Raw genomic sequence first — 27,887 nt, 5'->3', positions numbered from 1 at the left:
GTAACGAACAGATTGCAAGTATAGTCAGGTTTGGTGCCCAGGAGTAGTAAACTATTCTCAGATCATTTAATATTATTTTTTCTTCTGGGAACAAGAAAAATTACCCTACAATTTCAAAGCAAACCATGAACAGAAATCAAAATATATCTAAAGATAGTAACGACATCCTTTCAATGAAAAAAAGTCCTGTAGAATATGGACATCTAAAAGGGGGAGAGAGAGAGAGAACAAACTTGTCGGTCATGGTAAGAGCGTGGTAAGCTGGGCGCCGAAGAGGTCCCCGAGGGCTCGACGAACGTCCATCTGTTAAAACCAACAGGAAAACAATCTTAGTTTTCTTCAAGTTTGACAAGAATATTGGTCCCCAACAGAAAAAAAAACCAATATCTCAAAGATCCCAAGTATAATGATAGATGCAACGAGTGACGTAAAGCTAGACAGAAGAGATCGACATCGTAAATTTGGTCCAAACAATTTTGTGAAAAATACTTCTTCCATTATACATAACGAGAGGAACTGTACTTTCTTCTGACCCGTATGCCTATGATTGAAAGATAGAGAGAGAGAGAGAGAAAAAAAACCCTGAAATTTTAAAGATAATAAGAGAGAGGGAGAGTGAGCATCTGAAATGATAACCCGTAAGTATAACTTCCGACGAAAGGGTGACAGTGCAGAGTACTCACAAACCCCCCTTCTCCGAACCCTTCGGCACTCTTCCCCCCCCCCTTTCTTCTCCAAGCCCGTCGGCGCTCCCCCCCCCCCCTCCTTCTTCGAACCCTTCGGCGCTCTTCCCCCCCTTCTTCTCCGAACCCTTCGGCGCTCATTCCCCCCCCCTCCCATCTCACGAACCCTTCCGCGCTCTTCCCCCCCCCCCACATTTGAGACCTTTTTATGCAAAAATTAAGGTAAACATTATACATTAATATTTTCTTCAACCGATATAGTCATCTGTCGTCTCCGTCATTCGTCACGAATGACGGATGACTAATGACGAATGACGGACATAGGACCATTCAGTCCTCCGTCAATCGCTACAAATGAAGACGGATGACGAAATTTAAATGACGGATGATTTTCTTTTTTTGAACAATGAAGAAGATCACCCAGCTTGGTGATCCTCTGTACACGTGGACAGGAGGGATCTAGGCCAAAAACAAATGGCCCATCATGCCCCCTATACCCTCCACCTCAGCCAGGACCAAACCAACAAAACATAAGTCTCTCCACTTCATTAATAGCCCTGTCCACCGACATTGCTGTCCCCTTGAATAAGACCTCGTTGCAGTGGGACCATATTGCCCAAAGCACCGCGAATCTCAGCCCGCGCTCCTTGGCAAACCCATGTCGATGCCGCGGCAGTGTGGCCCATAAGACTGAGCTTGACGTAATCTCTGCTAGCCCCTGGCTAGCCCATATCGCACGAGTGAGCCGACATTGGAAAAAAAGATGCTCGCACTCCTCTTCCTCCTCCGTACACAGAAGGCATTATGATGATTCTGCTAGGAAAAACCTTCGACGTCTCACGCGGGTCATTGTCCGCTTCCTGGCGAGCATCCAGGCAAACATCCTAACCTTTAGAGGTATCTTTTGCCTCCAAATTGAGCGACATGCCCTAAGATGATTGGGTCCTCATTGTGGTGTGTTCTCAACCTCTGGTATACTCCTCGGCAGGAGAACAGACTCGATGCCCATACCCACCCATCTGTCATCCCCTCCATTGGCCTCTAAATGCTCAGTGTTTGCTGAAGGCTTAAGAAATCCTCCACCCGCTGATTAGATAAGATGGCCGCAAAAGTTGGACACCACACACCATCCCAACACTCTTCCACCAAAGCTTGCCGATGACGGGCTAGGGCATACAGACGAGGGAACAGGTCTCAAAATCGTCCATGCAACGTCCAATTTTCCATCCAAAACCTAAAGCCGGCGCCATTCCCCAATTGGGCCCGTAAAAACTCCCTGACCAAGGGAAACACCTTCCTCATCCCTCTCCAAAAGGCCGACTACCCCTTCACCTTGTCCATCAAATTCTCCCAACCCAAATTGGAGCCGTATCTGTCCCTCACTACATCCTTAATCAAGTCATCCTCCGGTCCCGCGATCCGTCTAACCCATTTCGTCAGTAGAGCCACATTCAGTGTATCTAGACGAGGTACTCCAAGTCCACCCTGTTTAGTTGGCATGCAAAATGTCATTCCATGAGACCAATGCCATGCCACGCCCCTCCCCTGCATTGGACCCCTTCCAAAAGAATCTCCACTTGAGCCCGCTTATGCGTTTCCCAACACCCACTGGAAGTTTAAACACGGATAAATAAAAAGTTGGTATTGCTGATAGTACTGATCGCAATAGCATTAGTCTTCCTCCTCGCGATAAAACTCTCTGTTTCCATCCCTCCAAGCGTCTCTCCACCTTCTCCACCACTGGTTGCCAATCTGCTTTTTGTAGGTTACCGGCAGATAAGGGTAGTCCCAGGTATCTCATAGGCAGTCATCCCAGTGGCGTTCCAAGCGCACTAGCACACTGGGTCTCCTCTTCCAGCGATGGACCAAAACCCACAAATTCTGATTTTCCTCTATTGATGAGCAGTCCCGAGCAATCTGCGAACACCCGCAGGAGTGCCGCCAAATTTTTGGCCTCCTCCACTGATCCCTCGATGAAGAATAATGTATCATCGACATATTGTAACAGAGGGATGCCCACAGGATGGCTTGGCATCTGGAACCCTCTAATACATCCCCTCCCACATACCAAGGATGTACTGATGGCTAATACATCAGCTGCCAGAACAAAAAGCATTGGTGCTAAAGGACACCCTTGTCTGATCCCTCTCTGCGGTCTAATCCACCCCCCTTCGGGGCGTCCATTTACCAGCACCGCAAAGGACTGAGAAGTCACGCATCGCTTTACCCATTTGATCCATTCCTCCGGGAAACCCCGCCTTAAAGATGCCCATAGGAATCGCCAATCCAGAGAGTCATATGCCTTCGCAAAATCTACCTTCCACATGAACCCCTTGGTCCCATTCTCCATCCATGAAGCAATAATCTTCCCCGCCAAGACTGCACTATCAACTAGCTGTCTTCCCGGAACAAAGGCAGATTGAAACGGACCAAGTCCCCAAGCACCCCTTGTAGTCGATTTGCCAGAACCTTTGCAACTATAAGATATATGGAGTTGGATAGTGATATGGGCCGGTAGTCGCCTACATTTTCTGCCCCTTGCCGCTTCGGTAATAAAAATAGGAAAGATTTATTAATCTTTTCCATATTTGCTTGAGTGTTTCTCAGCTCCCCCAGTATAACCACCACGCCCTCTTTGACCTCGTTCCAAAAACACCGTTATGTAGTCTGGTCCTAGGGCGCCTTCGCCATTCAAACCTGCCATAGCTGCCCGAACCTCCGTTATATCAAAAGGCCGTACCAGATCATCTCTCTGGTCTTGGGTTAGTTGTGACGCCCCCTGGCCCGTCCACCACCATCTGTTCGGGGCCCCCCGCCGTGACATCGAATGAAAATGCTCCGCTATTGCTCAACCCACTGCCTGCGTTCCGGTAAACCTCTGTGATCCGACCTTCACTGACAGGATCTGATTCACCCTCCGTCGTCCATTTGCTACAAGGTGGAAAAACCTCGTGTTGGCGTCACCCTCCTTTAGCCAAAGCTGCCGGGACCTTTGTCTCCAAACCATTTCCTCCTTCCTATCTTCCTCTGCCACTACATTCCTCCACCTCTTTCGTTCCTGAATCTCCTCAATCATTAATGTCCGATTGTCCTCCACCTCGTCCAGTTCTCTAATCCTTGTGAGGGCCTCGATTCTCACTCTACATCTTGCCTCCCTTATCCTCCTTCTGTAGCTTTTCAACTGATCTCTCAACCTATGCAAATTGCCAATCTATTCGCCCCTGGCTCCTGCTCCGAATGTGTCCGCCATATATCCTTTACCTCCTCTCTGAACCCCCCTTCTCGTAGCCATGACTTGTCAATTTTAAAATATGTGGTCCGCCCATGGCCCTCATGAGACTGCCACATGATCGGTGTATGGTCCGATATAGGTCTGGACAAGGCTCGTACATCTGCCCCGTGGAACCTTATTATCAACTCCACTGAGCATAGGAACCTATCCAGCTGAGACTTATATGTCGCTCTCTCCGAACTCCGCCATGTGTAGCAACAATCATTTGGCCCCATCTCCTGCAAACCTGCTGCCGCCAAGAAAGCCCAGAACTCCTCCGACCCCTGGTCATGCCCCCCCCCCTACCATAGGGCCTATCATTGGTCTCCAGCGTCACATTGAAATCCCCCCCAAACAACAGTGGCCTCCCTCAAAACTTATCCACAAGTTCCGCCAGCTCCACCCATAGCCCCTCCGTCAGGCTGGCGTTCACTGGTCAATAAACTGAAGCTATGACCACCCCCAGACCATCACTCCTTGTCAACCTTACTGCCGCCGTAAATTGACCACGCCATGCCTCCTTCCTACAATCGCCCTTGTTCCAAGCAATCACCACCCCTCCTGACCACCCATTTGCATTCACCGCGATGAAACCCTCCAGCAAACTCCCTTAAACCCCACGACAATCCCCTACTCCACAATCCTCCAACATCGTCTCCTGCAAACACACCACCGTGGCACCCCACTCCCTTAAGTATTTGCCCACAATCCCTCTCCTCTTGGCATCCCGGAGCCCCCGCACATTCCATGATATGCATCTCATGGAACCTGGCACAAACCCCTCCCGTCCTTTTGAGTCTCCGCGAAGCCTCCAAGCACACCCACAATTGTGTCTCGTGTTGCATCGTCATCCTCGTTCGCCACCGCCTCCCTCTCCGGCTAGAGTGTCTCCTCGATCTCAATCTCCTCCATTGCCCTGCTTCTCGATTTGTTTACTTTCCTCTCCATCTTGTCGCGCCTTGTCTTTCCCACTCTTACTGCCATCCAGTCCCAGGGGAAATGCATCCTCCCACCTTTCCCAACCTCCAGCCATATCTTCACTCCGTCGACGTTCTTGATATAGAGTTGCTGCCTTGCATAACCAATGCAACGACCCAATAAGTCTCCCTTCAATAATCGCCTCCCTCTTGGCAACTGTAGTGTGCCCTTTCTCCTGGCCCCTTTCTGCTCGATCGCTCCCACGCTTTGTGACTCCATCCTGCCATCACTTGCATTCACATCCTTTGATACCCGCGAGCTCTCCTCTTCATTATTCCCCTTTGCCTCCAACGTCCTGGTTCCTGCCTCCCCTTCCCTTGCAGGCAACCTCTCTCGCCTCCCGCCTTCGACCGCCTCAGTACGGGGCTCATGACCCTCTGTATCAGGTGGGGCTGGTGGTTGGCGCTCCAGTACTCGTACATTATATGTGCCCTTACGACCCTAAAGCAGGACCCGCGACGATGCCACCACATCTTCCTTCACCTCCACATCCAACACCGCCAGATCTGGGTCACCCGACTCTAGGCCCGACGTAACGACCCATCGCAGCCTCCCAAAGGATCGGACTAATGCCTCCATGTTCCGAGTGGATCGATATGCGGCTCGTACCCCCCTGACATCAATAATAGCCGGCTCGACGCTCTATCCCTGACCTTTCCGGTCCAGATAATGCGCTGCCATTTGATTCTTGCTTCACCAATCACCTGCCTCCACCCACACACTGCGATGCATTCAGTCACCGGAACTTGTCGGACCACTACCTCTCCCTTCTCTAGTCTCTTTACCTCCGACCCCTCCATAGCCAGGAATTTCCTTACCAATGCCTCCCGTACTTCCTCCTCTCTCACTTCACCTGCTTCAATCTTCCCAACAATGCACGCAGCCTGGGTACAACTCACCCGCCTCGCAATCAGTAACTCCTTTGCCTTTCTATGGTCGGAGGCCGCGTCTTGGCATTGCGCTTGTCGATGTCCCACCCCCCGACATCGCCTGCAAACGAGCGAATTACGACAATCACGTGCATGATGCCCCCACCCCAGACACCTGAAGCATTTTTCAAATGACGGATGATGAAAACGTCATCCGTCCGCCAGCTCTACATGGCTCAGGTCTGAGCTGGAAGGTGATACGCAACTGACAGGGACATATATGGAAAAGAGGAAAAAATCAAAGATCGCTCACGCCGCTCACAAGGCCACGCTCCGCGGCCCAAGCACAGGGCGAGGGTAGGTCAGTTAACGACCTATAAAGAAAGAGGAACGAACCACAGAAGAAAGGAGGAGGAATCTTCTGAAGGGAGCTCGGGCTAAAGCTCCAGGAGGGTTGGGGGAGATCGTCTCACTACCCTAACCGAGACATTGCCGATCCGGCTTGTCTGTTTTCCTTGTTCTCTACTTCTCACTCTTCACGAACCTCTTCGTCCCCCTCTTTTATCTTCATCTTTGTCCACTGACTCAAGAAAGCGATATTCTCGTTAGCGAGTTGGATTCCGTGGCCCATTCCGTTACGCTTCTAGTCCCAACGAAGTCGTAACAGGAGGGGTTTGTGGTTTCAACTCGAGGGGAATCCACCTTAAATCATTTAAAAAAAAAAATACTCGAGGGAAATCTAATTTTTGGCATGGCATGAGACAGATCTTGCCTTGATATTGGGAATTTTTTCAGTGCCCAACTCAGTGATGGCTTTTTGCCCTCGCAAAGAATCGCCAAGCGCTGGCTAGGGAGTGCTGGGATGGCAAATGGAATTTGATCTTGGAGGATGCTCGGTCGGATCAGAAGCGAGAAGAGCTGTTGAGCATGCACTCGTCGCTGTTATATCTCTGACCTTTGAGCCAGACACGTGATGGCCGGGAGTGGAGAGGCATCTCCTTAATCCATGATGCCTATGATACAAACCTTGATCTAGGCTCGTATCTAAAGGAGGGTAGAGGACGAGGCGAGGTAGAAATTCAGGTGGTAGAGAGGTGAAACGGGAAGGATCTGAGAGGAGGCCGAGCAGAGGGGGTAGGTAGAGACGATCACGAGGGCAGGGGATCATAGAGGGAGAGGGGGAGACCAAGAAAACTTTACTTCAATCTACTTCTTCTTCTTGGCTACCCTCCTAAAGGGAGGGCATCCCTATTTAAAGGGAATACATAAGTCAAATGACTGAAATGTCCCTGTGGGCTAACATGACGAAAATACCCCTAGATAGGTTGAGGATCCTCTCAAGGATCCTATCAGCCTACATGATGATCAGAGAGGGATTGACGGAGGAGACGAAAACCATCACAAAACCATCCAAAAAGTCACACCTTAATGGGAATTTTCTGCTTCCATAGAAGTCTACACGTGACAGGAACCTCCAAAAGAGAACATGCCGAGATGCCTCAGCCGAATGCACCAAGTGCACAAAGGATGAGGATGACAGATCACCCGCGTGATACGGGCCTTGCAGAAGATCCCGTGGGTGGATATCTCCTTAGAAGGAAGCCTTCTGGGGCATTGTGAGTAGGCTCCCTATCTTTTTTCATTTCCTTATATTTCTCATTGCTTTCCTTTTTTGTAAATTTGGTGCATGTACTTAGGAGGCAACCTTATCAGTTAGCACCTGACTCGTTAAGTCACGCACATGTGTATTTCACTGGGATTTTTTTTTTTGAAGAAAAAAAAATGGGTACCTGACTCGTTAAGTCATGCACATGTGTATTTCACTGGGATTTAAACCAGTGAACCAAAGTAACTGGTAAAAATGGGTTATTTTCCTCCTATTCTTTTTTCTGACCGCTGGCTAGAGCAGCAGCTGACCAGTGACAGAGCTGGATGATGGACAGCCTTGACAGGTAGCTTTCTCCATGACATGGAGAGCCTTGTTTCATACTGGTTTAGAAGATAGTGAAGATCGGGGTCCATCCTGGTCATCCAGTGTATTTTACGTCCATAACAGTAAATAGCATCAGGTTGATCACTGTTCTTGGGTGACCTTCCGCATTATCTTAAAAAAATTTTAGTTCCAGAGCAAAAATGCAAACATTTAAAAAAGATAAAACGATCGGAGAGAAAGAGGGAAGATTAAATGAGATGGGAAATAATGACCTGATTACAGTTAACAAGTTTGGTGAGCAACGGATAGAATTCCTTTAGATGCCTCCTGAAGATCTGACCATTCATGACACACATCCCCTTGAGAACCTGTAAATAAAAAGACAAGCAGAAATAAGTTGACCTCAGTCAATGTCATCACAACGCCATTAACTACATTTGCATAATATTTTACATGTTAAATGAAAGCACAGGTAAAAAAACATATTTGTGTTCGTCGAGACACCTTTTTCTATTTTTTGTCTTTCTTATTTCGTTATTTCCTTTATAGACTAATGGCCCAATACGTGTAACCAAGAATCTGGTATATTAGACCAGAAAGAGTTAATCGAAAGATGTCGTCGTTGTTCAATAGCAATTATCCCTAGGGTTTCTCGTGGAGAAGAAGGTTGTTGCTGAGGAGCTGAAGACACCAGCTTCAAAGTTGTCAATTTGAATAATGGATGGGGAAAACAGGAAACAACGTTTTCTTGATATTCCTACCTTATGTTAAAATATAAACAATAACGGTGGATGTAAATAAAGAAAATGAAACACAAAAGTACACATAAGCCAACGTGCAAACAAAGATATTAAACCAAGTATGCCACTTAATACTCCAACATTAAATTAAAACACGGCTAAGTACTCCTTGTTTTATTTGAAACATAGATATGAAAGGAGTATTTAAAGAAGTAAAACAAAAGGCAAAATAATAAGTGTAAGTCCTTGTTCAAATCAAAACGTAAATAAGGACAAATGAAAGAATAACAATACGTTCTCCTGACACTTCAAGTAAAAGAAAATAAATATCTATTATAAATTACCACCTACCTTAACAATAACAGGAGCCCGGAGCTCCAAAGCTCGGTGTGCCTCGACATTAGCAGCCTCAACAGAACTCGACTGAACTTCAGCCGCATCCTTCAACACTTGCCCACAAAAAGAAACAAGTTTATCCTCCGCCATGCTCTCAAGATCACCTTCGACGGTCTTCTCTAAGAAGCTCGGATCATCCATTGATCCAGTCGTCTCCTCTTTCATAGACGTTGACTTATGTAAGATGTCTAAGTAAATGGAGGTCCCAGTGATTTCCTGGCGTAGCAAATTGAGAGGCGGCCTACGCAAGAATTGATTCCCACAATCATAAGCTGTTTCTGAGGAAGGAAAGAGATAGGGCAGAATAAAAACTCACCGATCTGCGGGGGTTACATGCATTCTCCCTCTAAGGTTGGAGTAAGAGTTATAGGTGGCAGCAAACTCTAGGAGAGAGAGCACTACGTCCATAATGTCGATTTTTTGCGAGGTTTTCAACCTAATCCAGTATTTCTTCTGAAAAAATAAATTCAAAAAAATTCAAATAATGCCGATTTTTGGTGGGGATTCTGAATTAAGTTAGTGTTTGTTCTGAAATAGGAACTTAAAGAAAAGGAATGAAATTATGTCGGTTTTCACGTCTGTAATGTAAATTTTGGCCGCGTTTCCAACATAAACCAATGTCTCTGCTGAAAGAGAAAACTCAAGAAAAGAAATTAAATGAAGTCAATTTTCATGTCAATATGGTCAACTTTTTGGGGTTTCAACCTAGTCCAGTATTTCTTCGGATGGCACAAATCCAAAGAGGCATAAAATTATCTAAATTATTGCGTCTTTAATGTCCAATTTTACGGGATATCCACCAATCCAGGATTTCTTCTGTAAAAGGAAATTGAAAAAAAACAAAACAGTGTCGATTTCCACGTCCAAAATGTCAACTTCTGTGGGGTTTTCAACGTAACCCAGTATTTCTTTTGAAAAAAAAAAATTGAAAAACAATAAAACTGTGAGATTTGGAGGGCTGGACCCCTAGACGACAGGTGGAAGAAGAAAAAATACAAAACTTAATTAACCCTAACTACACCCACGTACTCCTATATATAGGGGTTCTAATATGGGCCAAATATTAATGGGCCTATCATAACAGGCCATATTGTTAAATATAAAGGGAGCAGAAAAAAACAGAAAATACACAATATAGGAACGTAAATAATGGTAGTCGACTGTTAGCTAAAAAAAGCAATGTTAATTTCCACGTCGTAAATGTCAAATTTTGTGGGGGTTTTCAATCTAATCCAGTATTTCATCCGAAAAATAAAACTAAAATTAAAAAATAAAACAATGTCAATTCTCAAGTCTAAAAGTATACTTTTCAAGGTTTTCAACCTGATCCAGAATCTGTGTAAATTAGGCAATCCAAAAAAGGAATAAAATAATGTCAATTTTCACGTCCATAATGTCAAATTTTGTTGTGTTTCAACCTAGTTCAGAAATAAAAATAATGTCAATTTTTAAGACCATAATGTCAATATCCAGTTTTGGAGTCATTGTGGCATGACTGGTCCGGGGGATGTCAATAAACTAACATAAATAACTAATAATATCAAAATGAAATAAAAAAAATTACAAATCGTGACTAATTTTTAAAAAATAATGACACGGTTCAAGACCTGAATGCTGTCTAGGGTGCCAAGCAGCAGCAGTTGAGTCATGCATTTCCCTCTAATAGTTTGGAGTGCTGGACTCTCCTCTTCCTCATCTGAGCTTGGTTCAGTAACTTCAGGGATCTGTGACCGTTGGGTCTAACGAGAGATTTAGGAATACTGACCATCCTTCGAGTCAAACGTCCTAAATTTATCAAGGAAATATGTACCTTTAAAGGGGAGGAGGGCAAAGCAGCGTCGGGAATGGGGTTCTTGCTCTTGGAGGTGAGACTTCTGACTAGAAGGTTGTCCATCATGTTGCCAATTATTCGTTGACCAAATGTTTGGCTTCGTTGGATGTTCTCTGAGTCACTCGCCTTTGGGGTTCTTACAGATGCCAACGGCGAACCTAAAGTATGCGAGTATTTTAGTCAGATAAGTAACAAAAATAAATAAACTAGTACAAGAAAAACCGCGTAGTGATAAAATTATTAACTTGAAACCTCCTAGTATTTTTTACTAAATTAAATATTATATGATGGAACTTAATATTAATTTAAAAATATCTTTCAAAAAAAAATCTAAAAGTAATATTTGTGCGGTTGAATGCACGTTTCATTCCCTAATTTGTCCTACTTCCCTCTGTATAATGGCTCATTAAAACGTCTCATTAAGAATCTCTCCCCCTCCCTATACATACTTTGTAGCTAACCCGAATTCATTATAATGTTGAGGCTAAGCCTCTCTTTTTCTCATGGACTCTCCATCTTTGATGAAGTCCAAGGTCCGGAGTTCATCAAATATATATTTAACCACTTCCTACAATTGAAAGTAAGTTTGTTTTGAGGCAAACCCACATTTCGAGGCGGTTAATAGGTAGTTTTTTTTTTTTTGAACTAGTTTTTTTTTTGAGAGATAAAAAGTAAGACCACCCAAAAACGGTGGTCAACCAGATGCTATTAGGAAATATGTGTACATTCATTTCATATAAAGTTTCAAAGTACTAACATTGCAGTCTGACAGGAGTACACATAAGGAGTCCATTTTTAAATGGTACTTATTGCATGATATCCAAAATCATCTTCGCAGGGTACTTTTTTCATTTTATATTGAGCTATAGGACATCCATCTTTTTTTCAAAACATTTATGAGCTAAAAAACCTCCCTTCATGTCATCAAATCAACTAAATAAAATAAATTGCAGACCTTCGGACTCCTCCATTGCAGACCTTCGGACTCCTCCTTGACTACCATCCCCTAAAATAACATGTCCCATTGCATGATCAGACTCTTCGTTGGTATGTTCGCTCTCTCCATGAGCATTTCCTTCCGTACTGAGCATTAGCTGATTATTAGTGTTCTTGAATCCCAGAGAATTGAGCAGCTCAAGTGGCTGTGTTGTAAAACACGCATCTCTGGGAAATTGAAAAGTACATAAATATATGAAGGAAATGCATTTTTTTTTAAAAAGATGAGTCCATGCAGAAAAAGAAAATAAAGATGGATACCGGATGCTTTTTAACAAGGTATCCCAGTCTGCATCACTGAACTGATGACCGCCAACCTCTATTAGATGCACTAATGCACCTAGAGAGATTGAAACGACGGCCTGATCAGTTTTCTTGGCGCAATCCAGAAGCAAACCAAGAAGCGGCGGCAACATGAAGGATACTTCCTATGAAAAAAAGATCCAATGAAATCAAAGCTAATGTCTTGTATAAGTTGAAGAATGGAATTATACATAGCAGTAAACATCAAAAACCATTGGATTCTCAATATCTCCGACACAATTGATAGAGACCGATACATTCCTTTGAGCATATCAGTCAAATGACCTGATATAAGAGAAATTCTGACATAGAAACCTCCAATTCATGGACGACAGCAATTGCCAAACATTCCACAGGAGAGAAAAGGAAATGGGTGGAGATGTTCATCAGCGAGAGGAAGTAGAGAGATCGTTGATTGTGGAGGCAATGGAGAGAGAGAGAGAGAGTCCGAGAGAGAGTTGGTGAGAGAGAAGAGGGTAGAGAGAGAACGGGTCTCACAAGATACTTCTTGGCTGCCTGATTGAGTGCACCAACCCTCCTGGTTGAGTGCACTTGGGTTCATCACCATCAGCTTAGGCTAAATTGGGAGGACATGGTGATACTTCCCAAACTTGCAGCCCTCAGGATGGTCTCTATCAAGGAAGGGAAATCTTCGAGAAAGAATGGTAGAAGAAAATATAGAAAGATGAAAATGGTTACAGGCCAAGACTGGTCCCCGAACCATCCTCACGAGTATCTCCCAGCCAATACAAGTTCTTACAGGCCCTACTTAGAGAATGGTTAGTAGCATTAAAATGGAATAACATTGCTGCCAAAAAAACAAAATAACCCTGGCAGGGGTTGGGGATCGAATCAAAAAATAACAAGAGAAAATCAGTAATCTCAGACTTTCTGGACAGAGCCTATTTTAAATTCAAGAAAGGTCAGCAGGTTGAAATCAGTGTCATCAGATAGAAACCAAATAGCACTTTCCAATTGTCTCTTACAACAATGGGCCCTACCTTATAGGGTTTGGGAAATCACGAAATTACAGGATAGTTCTAGAATTAGAACTTTCTAGATAATTATAGAGGATGAGCTAATGGGCTTAACTCGTACAGGCCCACTAAGAGAGAGAAATATAGGAGAGAGAGAGAGAGAGTCTTCGGCTGACACACAGCAAGAACGAACTGAAAAGATATTCTGCATAAACTCAGTCTAAACTGTAGAACATCATACTTGAATCGTTGACACTCTCCCAACTGTCACTCGGGGTTAAAATAGAGAAAATGATATTGTTGAAAACCAAATAGATCATACATCCGATATGCAAACAGTCACTGCCACACAAGTGTTCCTAACAATGCGCAATTTCAAGCACTCTAAAATCATACTTCGCATATAAATGCACTGTTTTTACAGAAAGATGCATCGGCATGGATAAAGCTTAATCTAAAACTAATGTCAAGTTGTCCAGGATGCAAAAAAAAAAACAAATTACCTTGTAGAAATGATTAAAAAGATTGCAGAGTAACTGAAGTGAATGAATGCTAGTTTCACGGAGCCAATCTTCTCTAGGCGAAAGAAGCCCATCTGTCCCAGTGTGCCTCACGTGATCAAAAATCGGGAAAAGAACTCGGTAAAATATGTTTTCCCAGAACGCTGGTGAGAACTTATGTCCTCTCTCATTCAGCAGATCAAATAGCACCTCAAGTGCGCAGTTTCTGACCTCTGATCTGTAGTCCAATGTCAAATCCGACAAACCTGCTAACATTGGGAACCAATAGTGCTCTGTCATATCAAAATTATTGTCCAGCCTAGAATCAACTTGTTTCAAAGCACTGTCTGGTATGAGACCCTGTATAAATGAACAGAGTTTTTCAGAAAATATCTAAACATGAGTAATAAAGAAACTGATGTTAAATAAACGATAAAAATGATAAACCAATTTTGGCACTCATAACATCCAAGAGTACCCATAAAATGAGAAATGCTCTCCGCGAAATTGGTAGACAAGTATGAATTAGTCGCATCTTTGAGGAGGACTTGAACAGAATCATTGAGATAGAAGTGTGCGGGAAAAATATGTTTTTCTTTTGACCGAAACAACTTAGATTATGTTATTTTCGCTTGATCAAAGGGGGCATTATTTCACCTGATATATACTGAGTTAATTAACTTTTTGCAGCCGCATCTATCTGTAATTTATGTTTTACACTAAAATAACAAATGCATCAATATTTTACCGTGGTCTACAATAAAGGACATATGAGCCTGACATGTTGTAATATACGGGTATGGACCTTAATTAAGGCAAAAGGAGAATCAGGTATATTTAATGATTTAGTAAGGAAGAGAGACACAAAGAAAAGATTGTAAAAGCCCACACATTCCATGTCAGGTTATTCTATCTCTTTTTCACAATCCTTCTTTTATCTACTATTAGTTATACTCTAATGGATCCAATTGGACTCTTCAATCCATACATAAATTGAGTGCCTTCATAATCCAGAATAAACCCAAGGGTTCATGGGACTTTTCTACCAATTGGACACCCACCCCTGGGATAGGATAACATCACCTCTCGTCCCAAAGCCCAGGAAGCTAGATGGGACTGGACATACCATGTGTGGACAGGAAGGTAAGTATGGAGGGTCCCATAAGCCCAATAAAGGTTATGATGGTGTCGACAGCAGTGGCACAGGACCCTTCCATCCCGCCATGGGATGTTGCGAATGGTTTACAGGCTCAAACCTGCTCTTACTGGGGGATGCCAACCAAGCCAATACTAAGATCCAGCACTACCCAAACTTTTTTGGCTCGTCCCAACAAGACCTACTTTGTTGGCTATTGCTAAAGCAGTTTTTAGTTATCAACTGGACCTGACCAAGCAGTCATCATAATGTGTCAGATTTACTCTATCTTGCAACCATCTTTGCTACGGTGCCTGATATTCTATCTTATGTTAGGTAAGATCATACACACCGCACCAAAAAAAAAGACAGATATCTAGTAAGAAAAACGCTGCTACATGGGGACTGAAATGGAGCTTTGGCATATACCTCAGCAAGACGATCTTCACAAATTCGCAGGAGTGCAATCGCCTTCAAACTGATTCTTGGGGAGCACTTGTTATTGGCGAACCCGATAAGGCAGTTGACACAGTCCATAAAGCAATCACACACGACCTGGTCAAAGTGCTCAAGGATGACTGCAAAATGAAGTGGTTCAGGCCCCGTAAACAGGAAAAAAACGCGATAACAATCAATAAATAGCACCGTAATACTTAACGGACCTTGTTCCACGTTTTCAAAGGCACCATCTACAATTGATTCAACATCATCATTAGCAGCAGCTGTGAAGATCATAAATACACTTCGCCATCCAGATTTGATGCTTCCCACTTTAGATTTTATCATCTGCGTCCCATGAACTTTATAAGTTCTCTAATTAAAGCCCTCAACTATTTATGAGAAAACTAAAGAGAATCTGAGTCCGAAACGAATTGAGCTAGTAGAAGAGAGCTATGCCTGGACGATGCAGTCGACAATAAGACCTCGTATCCTTTCACTTTGACTATTGCGCATCAGAACAACAAAGGGTTTCAAGATATCATTCTGGAATGTAAAATTAGTGAGCTCAGCACGCTCCAAATACTTCATGCCCAGCTGTCTCAGCGAGTCAATGGCATACATAGCCACCTTTTCCTCGCGGTGACTTCCAGCAATAATGAAATGGTGAGCCAACACAGACCATATTCTTGCCCACACCTATTGATTTTAAACAGAAATGAGAAATTTCTTACCATTGAATTTAAACTGAGTAGAGAGTACATGAATCATAAAAACAGCAAATATTACATTATAAATTGAATTATTAATATTATTTCAGAAGAAAAAACGATCACTACCCTGGATAACTGGAGAGTAATAATTAAAAGAAGAGAGACTTATTAATTAGGTTGAGTTTATGTGTGTGCCTGGGGGAGAGAGAGCAGATTGAAGGAAGAAAGATGGAGAAAAGATTAAATGAAGGGAGAAAGGAAAGAGGGATATGGGAGAGAAAGGCAGAAACATAGAAAGGAATGAGGGATATGGGAGAGAAAGGCAGAAACAGAGAAAGGAATGTGCACAAACAGACAGTGAGTGTGTGTGATTACGTGGACTAACCAGACGAATGCGAGCCATATTATAATAGCTGATCTCCACCAGCTTCTGCAAACTAAAGACTCTGGCAGGCACCTGCTTTAGTTCTTCAGCAGAAACTCCACAAAGGGCAGTGAAGAATTCAACAATTGAATCGCTTGGCAATTTCACACTATTCACAAACACTTGCTCAGAAGGTTTCCCAGCTAACTCTCTCAAGGATTGAAGAACAGAGTCCCTTGATATTTGATTGGACCCATGCATCACAGTAGCAGAAATGGACGGAGTGGATATAATAAATTCCAGCCTAGAAACACACTCGAGAACAGCGTTCCACGTGTCCTGCAAGGAATCTGTCTCGACCTCACACAACAACAGCAGCATCCTCAGCGCCTCAACATTCTTACTATGTAAATCTTTAGGAGCATGCAAAAATGTAAACCTGGAAAAAACTTCAGTTAGACAATATGATTCCATCAACACACAGATTAATGATCGAATGAAAAAAAAGAGATATTTACCGCACAAGAGAAGTCAGAAAAGCATAACGCATCGTATCCATCCCAAGAACACGAGTGAAATGAATGATACACTTGAATCCTTCCATACAGAGGAGTACCCTCGCCTTATTATCACCTTCCTCCATAATCACAGAAAACGCGGCAAGCAAGGGCCAACCAACAGATTCCAGCATGGGTCGTACAAGTTCGACCTGATCTGCCGTATGGAAGACACCCCTTTTCGCACCTTTGCCTTTGAAAAGAGCTTGTGTTTGGTTGATGATTCGTTCACTTTCTGCCTTAGCATCAGATGCAGTTTTTCTTCTAGGGAGAGCCAAATTAAGAATTCTGACGAGTTGTCGTCTGTCTTCAGCTCCATGCCTTTGCCTGGCGCTCTTCATTGAACTAGATTCATCGTCCTTGATCTTGATTTCTTCAAGGATGATTGAATCATAGATCTCCTCCAGAAGCTCCTTTGGGCCGCCTTCTTCGGCATCACCTCCAGAATTCATACGTACAAAGTCAGACTTTGACATTTTCGATGAAATCAACGGATTATGGGCATCAGTGTTCAGCATAATAACGGCATAAGCAAGAACATATGCTGCATCCGCATTCTCAAAAATTCCCAGGTTGTCAGCACAGTAACTGCATATTCAAAGAAAAAGAAACATCTAAAATCCAGCAATAAACCGATGAATATAAAGAGTAAGATAAATAAATTAATAATAATACCGCTCAGCAAATTTTTCCATGATCCTATCAATCTTCTGTGCTTCACCTGGAAGCCGAAATCCCCGGAGAAATTCACGAATTGCAGGAACAAACTTTAACCCAGAAAATTGCATGGACTCAACATAAGCATGCATCACTGCAACTGGAAACTCTTCATGCTGACCCAAGTATTCTCCGATCATTGTCTGCAAATTTTGAGAGAGTTAATAAAAATTAATATTCTAACATAAAACATTAATTACTTTAACCATGAAATAAACATCAGCAAGCCCATAAAATTTAAAAAAAAATCTGGAAAATCATAATATCATTCTAAAACTATATTTAATCATTTTAACCCTGCAAACATTTGAATATAATGATACTAATGCCCCCAACATATTAAATCAATTATTTGAAGGCTATTATTGGCATGTTAACAGTCAACCTGTGCTTGTTTTGCCAGAAATGGATTTAACTTATCATATGGTCCAAAAGGCTACCTTATCTAAGCTAGGAGTGTTCCGCAGGAACTGGGCAATGGCCGAAGGAGTGTTCTCCACCAAATTATTCGACAGCAAGAAATCTACACCCTTTCCTGGTTTTCGATTAAACTGTAGAATAACAGGCGATCAGGAAATAATTTTTCAACACGATAAGAGGATAGAATCTTAAGTATTGTTTCATCAATTATGCATACCTCAGAGATAGCCATCTCCATTGTAGACTTATGGGCTTTAGCCTTCTCAAACTGACCCGGACCATCTTCCCTTCTTGATCCGTTCAGATTGCTCAGGTTCTCCATTGGTGCATCCTCACTTGACTCGGCTGTGATGATTGCATATTTTTCAGACTCTCTATGCTTTTTCTCCCAATCTATTAGTGATTTTAGCACATTCACCAAGCACTACGAAAATGGGCACAACCATGACACCAGAAAAAAAATTATTGACATGAGGAAACAGTACAGTTAAGTGTAATTAGCGAGCAAGCTTTCATCATATATAGTTGGGAAATACCTGAAGAGACGAAGATTTAACCGTTGCAGTTTGAGGCCCAGAGATGGTGCTTGGATCCGAATTTAAGGTCCCTTGTGAGATTCTTGAAAGAGCATTGATCTTTTTGAATATAAAGCACAAACACATCAGAAACAACCAAAAGTCGAGATCAGAAAAACCAGATAAACAAACCGAAGGTTATCTGGAAGTTTACCGTGCGTTCAAACAGATTTGCCGAGTTGAGATCACAATCATAGTTGAGAAATATATCCGAGAGCATTTGTGGATCCTTAAAAACCCTTTCCAACATACTGAGGATAGAATAATAACCGAATAGTTGACATCAAAAGAAGCGTTACTATTATTAAAAACAGAACATTAAATAGAAATTTGTTACTCGTCAAGGAATAGATTACCGAAGAACACTTATACGATGATTGAGAGGGCTGTCAACGCTATCCAAGAATCTCAAGATTATAATGGGATAAAAGACACCAATTTCTCCCTGATCAAAAGTCTTAGGGTCAGTGATTAAATGGAAACGTCTAATAGTGTCCCCTGGATTCATACGGGACACAAACCTTGAGACTTTCCCTAAACCGCAGCAGTAGAACAGAAAAAATCCCAGTGCTGATCTGCCAGGCAATAACAAACGTAGTAAATACCAAAAGAAACCTGACACAAAAACAAATAAGCTTGCGTTAGGTTGGACATAGGAACTAAAGGAACAAAGGATGACCTGAAAAACGGCTGGGGATGGAGAAACTGAGGCTCGCAACAAGGCATAAGACAAATATGCTTTTACTGAATCAATGAAGTGAAAATTTCTCGTAAAAGAGTGGGTAACTCCTTCCAATAAACCCTGTATAGTGAAGAATTCCACAAACGACAAGTAATATGTTAGTCCAAGATAGGCAGGCAAACTGTAGTCCTTACAATCTTTGGATGAAAAGAAAAATCCGAGGGCAGTTACAACATCCACACAAGTGAAAATGGACTTTAATTTTGCCAGAGAAGAGGCATTCAAGAGTAAACCTGGAGAAGCTCAAGCGACAAAAGCCTAGTCTTCACTGTAACTTCATCCGTCTCCTCCTTCATTCCCATCTGTTAGTACACTAAAGACGATTAATCCACCTTCAAACAACGACTTGGTGGCAATCCAGGAGGAAAAAGAGTCAACCTTGCAAAGAGTCCGGAATAGGAGAAGTGCATCACGCTGTCCCACACTCATGCCCTCAAGATCTATTCCTCTAAGAAGAAAAAATGACGTTGACATCTCAGATTTATAATTTAAATACGATGCAGACCAATAACTCATATTAAAGTTTTTCTTCTGTACCGGGACACTTTTTTCCCGTACTCAAGATTTACAGCTTTGTCGAGAACAGCCTCCAATCCCTAGTGGCGGAAAAGGGAAGAGGAAGATGAACACTTAGTCAGCAAGATTAGTAAATTTGACGTCGTGTTATTATAAGAGAAATCACCTTAATGTCGGCACCTCCAGCAAGAGTTTGAAGCTCTTCGACAGATGCAAGTGATGCATCACTTCCAACTGTCATGGCTAATGCATCTCCAAGAGTGATTTTCTTGTCTCCTTTGTCCTCGACAGAATTTTCTCTGTCATCAGATTTTCCAGAGCTACTTGAATTAGGATCCGCCAGATTACACTCGGTAGACATATCAGAGACCTATGGCCAAATAATAACCCAAGAAATAGTTTCATCTCTTACTTCCAGGTAAAATCTTCCAGAATAGAGTCCTGCTTTACCTGATCAGATTCCATCCTTCGTAAAATTATACTGACCATCTGGGTCAACATTGCCTTCGAAGTTGCTTGATTTATATGGTTCTTGCTGCAACCACCACAGCAGAAAACATCAATTGCCATTTTCCAGATTATGAAAACAACAAAAAGAAGATAAATGAAACTGTACCTGTTGAGGGCAATATTGTAGCATACCCGCAGGACCCCAAGCAAGGGTTCACCGTGGACTGGATAATCGAAGAAATGATAAAGCAGATCGTCAATTTCACAAACTAAAGTACGCACTCAACCCTGCTCTAAAGTCTAATCTAATATGCCGCTTCTTTAACTTCAATTTTCAAAAAGGAATAAAGATACTTGCAGAATAAAAACCCTGAATCTTACTATATCTTTATGAACCAAACTCTATTCACAAAAGAGATCTCCATGAAAGGTTTCAACATTTTAATTTGTCACTAGAGGAGCCATAAAGAATGGATGTCAGACAAGGAACAAATGTGAAACTGACATGCGCATTTTAGAGTAATTTTTTTATTGCTACCCATGCTATTCCGTTAATTTCGTGCATGATCATGTCAAAGAGACTAGGGATCAAAGCCACGTCCAGACAATAAAAAATCATAGAGATTTTACCCTACATACAAGCACCACGGCCGTTACTAGAGAAGAACAAATTCAATCAAATATCAAACTGTTATGATCCCCCTATATTATTCACTATTCCTCCCGCATGACATCGATTCATGGGTTCTGCGCAGAGGAAGAAAGTTATGAATATTGAATGGGCTTGTTCTCTTATTTCTAATATCTCCTTGTAATGACCCATGGTAATTGGCCCACTTTGCATTCTCTCTCCTCCTTCCTATAAATACAATGTAATGCACCCTAATGAGGGTTAAGGAATTGAATTCTTGATTTCTTCAATGAACCTCCATGACAGTGTTGTTACATGAGTTTTTGGTTAAAAAGTCAAGGCACTCATGATAATTTGACGCTTGGATGCAGATTCTTCAGCAAACGAACCATAGCACATGCAATAATAAATGAATCTTGTGGATAGCGCATGGGGAGCTATGAACCAGTAATAGAACTACGCTACCTCTAAAGTTTGCAGACGCCACTGCAGTAAGAAGTACTTTCAAAACCTGCAAAACAGTACTGAAGTTCCAAATTTTTAGTAAAAAATGGAACCTAAAAGGGATATTAATTAGCATGTTAAAATAAACCAGGGGTTTATACCTGTCTGGGGAAGAATTATCCACTGAACTGCAAATCCTGTTAAGGATATCGGTAAATATTTGTGAATTTTTACCGCCTTCCAATCCAAGATCACCCTCAAGGTGATCATAGGCAATGAGTTTCTGAATAACAGAGAATATAAAAAAATCAAGTTCAATGGTAAAAAAGAGAGGAATTAACATTTGCTACTAATAATTTTCACTCTATTTTCTTCGGCAGATTATTCCTTAACCTAGATCCTCAGAAGTCTCTTCTAATCTAGCTTTTTCCGGTACTAATCATTGGCGGTAATTTCTTGCCGATGGTTCCATATTTCTGACATCTTAGATAAGTCCTGAGGGCCCATCGAAGAAAATAACCTCATAACTAATACCGTCAGTTTTTACAGAAAAAAACTATTAGCGTTAGGAGCCATTGTACTAAAAAACTGCATTGCTTCTTTAATATATAAAAAAATCCGTAGAAGACAAAGGAAGAAAGAAAACGAACTAAAGATAAGATGAAAATGAAGCGCATTAGACCCCTAAGGTTTCTAGTTCAAGCATTATTTCTTTTCCACTCTGAAAAGAGTATCAGACTAAACTCTGAAATAAACAAAGAAAAACACGATTCTACAGTTTGTCAGATCTCAGGTCCAGGCAACTAATATATATGTCACGACTTTTGTGAATACCGTAAAAGTTGATGAATAACATTACGTTGAGACAGGATATCCCGTTACACAGAATGCCCACATCATTTTTGAAACCTGACAACGTGGTCTTTTTCAACTAGTCCAATATGAGGACCTAATATGTTAATAGATAATTAACTGACCGGAATGTGATGTTAAGCAATTGTTGTTATGGCTGATCAAACATGTCGCCGTCAGAAGAAAAACATAATCCTAAGCACACGATATAGATACCATAGAGTAAATGTATTTACAACAGCATTTCAATCCCAAACCCAAGAAACTACTGCACTACAAACTATCGGACAACCAAAATTAAATTTGTAAATATGCCCCGTTGAGAGCTGGTGTCATGAATTTGTAAATATGGCATCATTGTAAAACCAAATTAAAAATCACAATTATTTTCACAATCCTTACTGTTGCACAAAATGTTTGAAAGAGAATTGAGTTTCTGATTAGTAATAAAGTCATAGAAATCGAGTTTCTGAGTAGATTCATGAAGACATACGTGCAGACAGTCCAATGCTGATTCCACCAGCTTGATATTCTTTGTCTCAAAAGCAAGTCTCAACGGTTCGAGGACAAGCTCAGCCTGAACCCCTTCCAATGTATGTCCAACAGACGCCAGTACAGATGTGATTGTCTCTGTGTTCTCCACAGGACTAGTGCTTTGTTCATCCGGAGTAGCTTCTTCACTTGCTAATGCCTGTTCATCCACGCTATTGCTGCTTTGCAGAATTACCATGAAGTCATGACATGTAAAAAATGCAATGCACTTGTTTGATATCAGAAGATAAATTTAGAAAAGGCCGACAAATCCCGGATGACTCTTACTTGGCCGCAAGTATTGACAGTTATTATGATATGAAAATAGCAATGCAGAGCACAAATCATCCCTTTCAGTACCAACCTCAAATGATAAATTGGGTAATTATTTTCAGGAAGGCGCACGAGCAAACATCGCGATTGAATTTAAATCCCAATTTATTTTGGCATATCACAACAATTATCTGGGCAACTAAAAGCTTGGACCAGAACCAGTATCCTTCATGATGAAACCCTATGTTATTTTTTTTTGAAAAAAACAAAGTGAAGAGATGCTAGGAGAGAGAGACCTGAGAGCCTTTGAAGCAATTACTTTGTAATCCTCAGATCTTAATAGTTATCTAATTAACCAATATACTTCGTGAAAAAAAACTAATTAACAAATCTAGACGAACCTACTGACAATTAACAAACTAGGTCACGAGAAAACCTCTGATCTGAGGACGCGCCAGTTTCAGAACTTGGGCCCTCCACAATGGTAGGTTTCTCCGTGATCACCTTTGAAGAATCTGCAAAATGAAAAATTAAGCAAGCAACAGTAAATTAACCATGGGGAAAAAATTGGCATGAGAAAAAAGAAGTTCTCGAAGGCAATCAGGGCATGTTGTTGATAGATTGAAAGAACATGTTGAAAAATGACCAGATCCTACACTGTAGGACTGAGGAGCCAAGGAAAGGGGGAAGAAGTGATGACAAATCAGCAGAAAAAAGGAGACAGTTTGAGCATAACGATGAAGTGTCTTTGAATTGTTAAAGCTTAAGACAAGGCAGGTGGTTTTTTTTAATCATAGGATGACCGACAAAAATTAACTGAGACGCTCACAAATAGTTTGAAAGCAGGAAAAAAAGGAGCGATTTACAACAAGTTTAAGCACCTGAAACAACTTTCAAGATGACAATGAAACAAGCAAATCACCAGCGAAAATAGAACCCACAAATTGTGTCATACTACTCAACAAAGGGGACAACGCTTCTCTTCAATCAACCAGGATTTGAGACTAATAATAGGTGATTTCTAATTCAATCTCCAACTCCTCTAGGGATGTTTCTGTCATTTCATCCCACTAGGGGCAGTTCGTCCTTTCCACTCATGCATGTTTCTCTCTAAATAGGGCATCCCTTTAGGAGAGCAGTCAAGAATAATTATCATGACGATGCAGTTCCCTTTTCTTTCTGCAGCTGTTTCAATCAATTACAGTTAAGCCCCTCGTATTGCTTCTGTTTTTTGGAGTTTCACTGTTATCCACTTAATGTTTATTTTACACAGCTCCCACAGTCCTCTTTTCTGGACAGACGGTTTTCTGATATTTCTTCCCTTCCGATCTAAGCGATTCTCCAGCACTCCAGTTCTTCAGACAGTTTCCATTTTCAAAATTCTTATTACACTTTTAACGAATCCAAGGAATAACAAAAGTTATTAAGGTGAGCACGCCTTCAAGTAATGGTGTTTCAGTTCTTCTGGACGAAGATTTGCAGGCAACCAAGAATAGGCTAATGGAGAGGAGACAACTCTCTCGCCATATCATTGTTTTACAGTAAGGGCTCCCACTGAGAAGCTCATCCGATTTCTTAAAATCATTTGATAATTACTCTTCAGAAGCCCATTGGATGTGTTTGCCTTGACTTGTAAAACAAGATCGTAATATATGAAAATGCAGCGAGTGAAACTCTTCAGAATTAAAACAAAAGCAAAATGGAATCGAGGTACATTAATATGCACCAAAAAAGAAGGGAGAAGTGACAGAAAGCTTCACATAGCTCAACCTTATTGTTGCATCAGCGACAATGGGCAGTTATTGGAACATTTCAAATAGATGGAATGTACAGCTACTGGAAAATGAAATGCACATTTTTTTCTCATAGTATAGCTAAGTAAACATTCTAGCAATGAGTTAAAAATTGGAAATCCATTTCTGAACTTGCGGAGCCCGTTGAAGTCACTGATTGACGTTATCAAAACGCAGAAAATGAGATGAAATGGCAGATTAATTTCAGACATTGTTCGTTAAATAGTGCCCCTCGAACTTGCCACCACTGAAATAGAGGAAAAATTCCCACATTCCATCGCGCAGAAAACCCCATCAACTCATCGTATTCGTCGAATTTCCGGATGAAAATAATTAAGATGGAAAGAAAATGATGAAAAAGAACGACAGAACCAACCTAGGAAAGTCTGAATCGCCTTCTGCAAAGCTCCATACTTCTTCCCGCCGCAGTCTTTTAGCATGATCTCGAAAGAACGCGTGAGAAATCCGCCTGCGGCTCCTGCCATGGCGGGCGCAGTCTAGAGACCCGTTCACCCCACCCTTTGAAACCTCCACGGTAAGATCAACTCTTCTACCTACAATAAACAAGAAGAGATTCAAAGCCTTGGATCGCCACTAGCGAAGTAGATCTGCTCTAAAGCGGAAGAAATTGCCCATGATGAAAAAGATCCCAATAGGTTCGCGGATTGAGATCTTACCGAAATAGATCTGCCCTTGGAGCAGAATTCAAACACGAATTCGGACAAGGAGAGAGAGGAGATCTCGATCGCGAGAGATGGTGCGAGAATCCGCTTCTTCTCACGCTCGAGTTGAGCTCATGAAGAGGAAAAAATAAGGGAGGAGAGGGTGCCCCTAAGTGGGCCTAAATGGGCCCAACACAAATCTACCAATTAATCAAAAAACTGCAATTATTTGAATCGGTTCGACAGAAGGAAAAACTGTTTGATTTCTGGTTTATGTCAAAGAAGATGGTAGTGAGATTAGATACAAATTTGGCACGTTGAAGTTGATCGAGAGAAGGAAACTATGCTCGTTTTTTGTTGTGATCAACATCAGAACTTTGCGATACCTTAGCGTAATGCCGCGACAAGTTGAAGCTGATCGAGACTTGGTTTCTGCTTTCGATCAGCATCAGGAATACTGGATAACTAACTAACAAGCCACGAAAAGTTGAATCTGATCGAGATTTGGCTTATATTTTCATCAACATCAGGAATCTTCGATAACATACCAGCAGCCACATTTTGCAGCTGATCGAGAGAAGAGAATTTACGTTTTTGTTGAACATCAGGATAATGAGATAAAATACAAACCGCAACTTATGCCAGCCGGTCGAGATAAGTAATAACTTCTACAGAAAAAGAAGAAAAACAGGATCGATCTAGGACAGAATGCTCCCGGTTTCTGTCACTGATCCGGAACATGATCATGAAAAAAAACAATGATCCGAGTCGCAGCTCACGACGAATCGAAATTTAGAATCATCGATCGGACGCAACAATCAAAATCGAGATCTGGACTTCATTCCACACATCGGAGGAGAAATGATGAAATCAGAAGATGAAATTTACCTGCTTGAAGCTCACAACAGATCGATCTGGCAACGCCAAAGCTCACAACATAAGACATATTTATACTGCACCGAGCTGGGCAAAATAGACAATTAAATAAATTTATGATCTAAGTTGTAGTGGAAGTTATTATCTTAGTGTGAAAAAAGTTCACCTGAATTTTTAGTGACAAGTTTATTAATTGTCCATCCAAATGCTCAGATCATTAATTCCTGCTATTTTTTGGTTTATAAAGGCTTTTATGGACCTTCTCTCTCTAGAATTTAGGAGAGAGGATTTTTCAAAATAACTGTTGTACGAAGGTTTTTGGTTGAATTAAAGGCATGGATGACAGAATTAGTGATTTGTATTAATTTTTTAGATCATGAAATCCTGTAATTGTTTGTGAATGCTTTTATGAACCTCCTCTCTCTTGAATGTAGACATAGGGTCTTCAAAAGAACTGGAGTGTGAAGGTTTTTACTAGAATTAAAGGCAAGGATGACAGACTTAGCTGTTTGGATTAATTTTTTAGATCATTACATCCTGTGAGTTTTTAGTTTTTGAAGGCTTCATGAACATACTCTCTCTCTGAAATCTAGTGAGAGGGTCTTCAAAAGAACTGTCAAGTGAAGGTTTTTTAGTTGAATGAGGGGCATGGATGACAGAATTAGCAATTATATTAATTTTTTAGATCATTGGATCATGAAATTTTTGGTTTATGAAGGCTCTAATATCCATCCTCTCTCTAGGCTCTAGAGAGAAGGTCTTTGAAAGAACTGTCATATGAAAGTTTTTGGTAGAATGAGAGGCAGGGCTGACAGAATTAGCAATAATCTAATTTTTAAGATCACCAATTCCTTCGATTTGTTGGTTGAGAAAGTCTTTTATGGACCTCCTCTCTCTAAAGTTTTGTTGGTAAAGGCTTGGCGGCGCGTTGGGGCGCGCGTGATGTAACACGAGGTGCGTCGGGATCAGTCGGCTCGTGTTACTCACAGGGGAAAAGTCTACAATGCACTGATGATATGAATGAAACGAGAAAATGGATAGAAAATTAATGACAAGTACTCGGGCACACACAACGCAGGCACACACAGCGCGGGCAGCGAGGGCACAAGGCGCACGCTGGAAGGCACGGACCCGTGGCGTACATGTATGTGACCAAATCATTGAAAATTGAACGACTGAGCGTGAACCATCATTTGATGAAGAAAATTAAACGGCCAAAAACCACTCCGTGCCAAATGATCAGAAAATCCAATGGTTGGGGGATCACGCAAATCTCCTGAAATGTTCAAATGGCTAGGAAAAATATGAGAAAATGCCAAAACAAAAATTGGGGATGTTTTTCTAGCAGACCACCGACGACCATGGGAAAGAGGGTGCAGGAATGTCAAGAGAGGGTGCCTTTTCATTTTGTCTCTTTCATGGAGCAAGATTTGGGGAAACATGACATTGTGGAGTGCCATTATAGTGTTTCTATTTTTTCACAAAGGCTATAGGCCTTCTCTTCTCTGATCTTTACTCATGTGATTTGCCATACGCCAAGCGAGGGAGAATCATACTGGCTCACAAAGTGAGTTTAGGATTCGAGAGCATTACCAAAGAGGGAGGGAAGTCCTGGGTAGTTTAAATAGTTTTTAATCTACTCAATCTCTCTTATTTGATCATCTGTTTTACTCTCTGTGACAAGTTTTTAATAGCTATGAGTAGGACTTAGGAGCCTATAC

At 41.7% G+C, this 27,887-nt stretch overlaps 1 protein-coding gene across 3 annotated transcripts; it reads right to left on the bottom strand.

Moving 5' to 3' along the window:
• Window positions 1-126: 126 nt before the first annotated feature.
• Window positions 127-26,218, bottom strand: ATMIN7 (HOPM interactor 7). Of its 3 annotated transcripts, none has more exons than XM_078573388.1 (34): window positions 26,179-26,218; window positions 25,005-25,182; window positions 23,272-23,350; window positions 22,525-22,741; window positions 21,341-21,462; window positions 21,201-21,259; window positions 20,271-20,328; window positions 20,105-20,189; window positions 19,821-20,024; window positions 19,676-19,734; window positions 19,517-19,586; window positions 19,372-19,440; window positions 19,076-19,198; window positions 18,918-18,971; window positions 18,753-18,841; window positions 18,551-18,647; window positions 18,358-18,456; window positions 18,039-18,245; window positions 17,842-17,952; window positions 17,360-17,544; window positions 16,646-17,272; window positions 16,149-16,566; window positions 15,510-15,749; window positions 15,275-15,398; window positions 15,042-15,190; window positions 13,481-13,837; window positions 11,959-12,125; window positions 11,657-11,865; window positions 10,681-10,859; window positions 10,478-10,609; window positions 9,187-9,323; window positions 8,826-9,111; window positions 8,007-8,102; window positions 127-303 (listed from the first exon to the last, which is right to left on the bottom strand). In XM_078573388.1, the coding sequence occupies exons 2-34, from the start codon at window positions 25,111-25,113 to the stop codon at window positions 241-243; spliced, it is 5,280 nt and encodes a 1,759-aa protein (XP_078429514.1). In that variant the 5' UTR covers window positions 25,114-25,182; window positions 26,179-26,218; the 3' UTR covers window positions 127-240. The 3 variants fall into 3 exon arrangements, with proteins under 3 accessions (XP_078429514.1, XP_078429513.1, XP_078429515.1); XM_078573387.1 differs by lacking the exon at window positions 26,179-26,218 and adding an exon at window positions 25,306-25,447; XM_078573389.1 differs by lacking the exon at window positions 26,179-26,218 and adding an exon at window positions 25,306-25,447 and having other exon boundaries at window positions 10,478-10,594.
• Between the last annotated feature and the right edge of the window lie 1,669 nt (window positions 26,219-27,887).

This window comes from Wolffia australiana, chromosome 4 (assembly GCF_029677425.1).
Source record: "Wolffia australiana isolate 7733 chromosome 4, ASM2967742v1".
In the NCBI taxonomy this organism is placed as follows: Eukaryota; Viridiplantae; Streptophyta; class Magnoliopsida; order Alismatales; family Araceae; genus Wolffia; species Wolffia australiana.
Note: the sequence above shows the minus strand (reverse complement) of the source record. Positions and strands in the feature narration are given on the sequence as shown.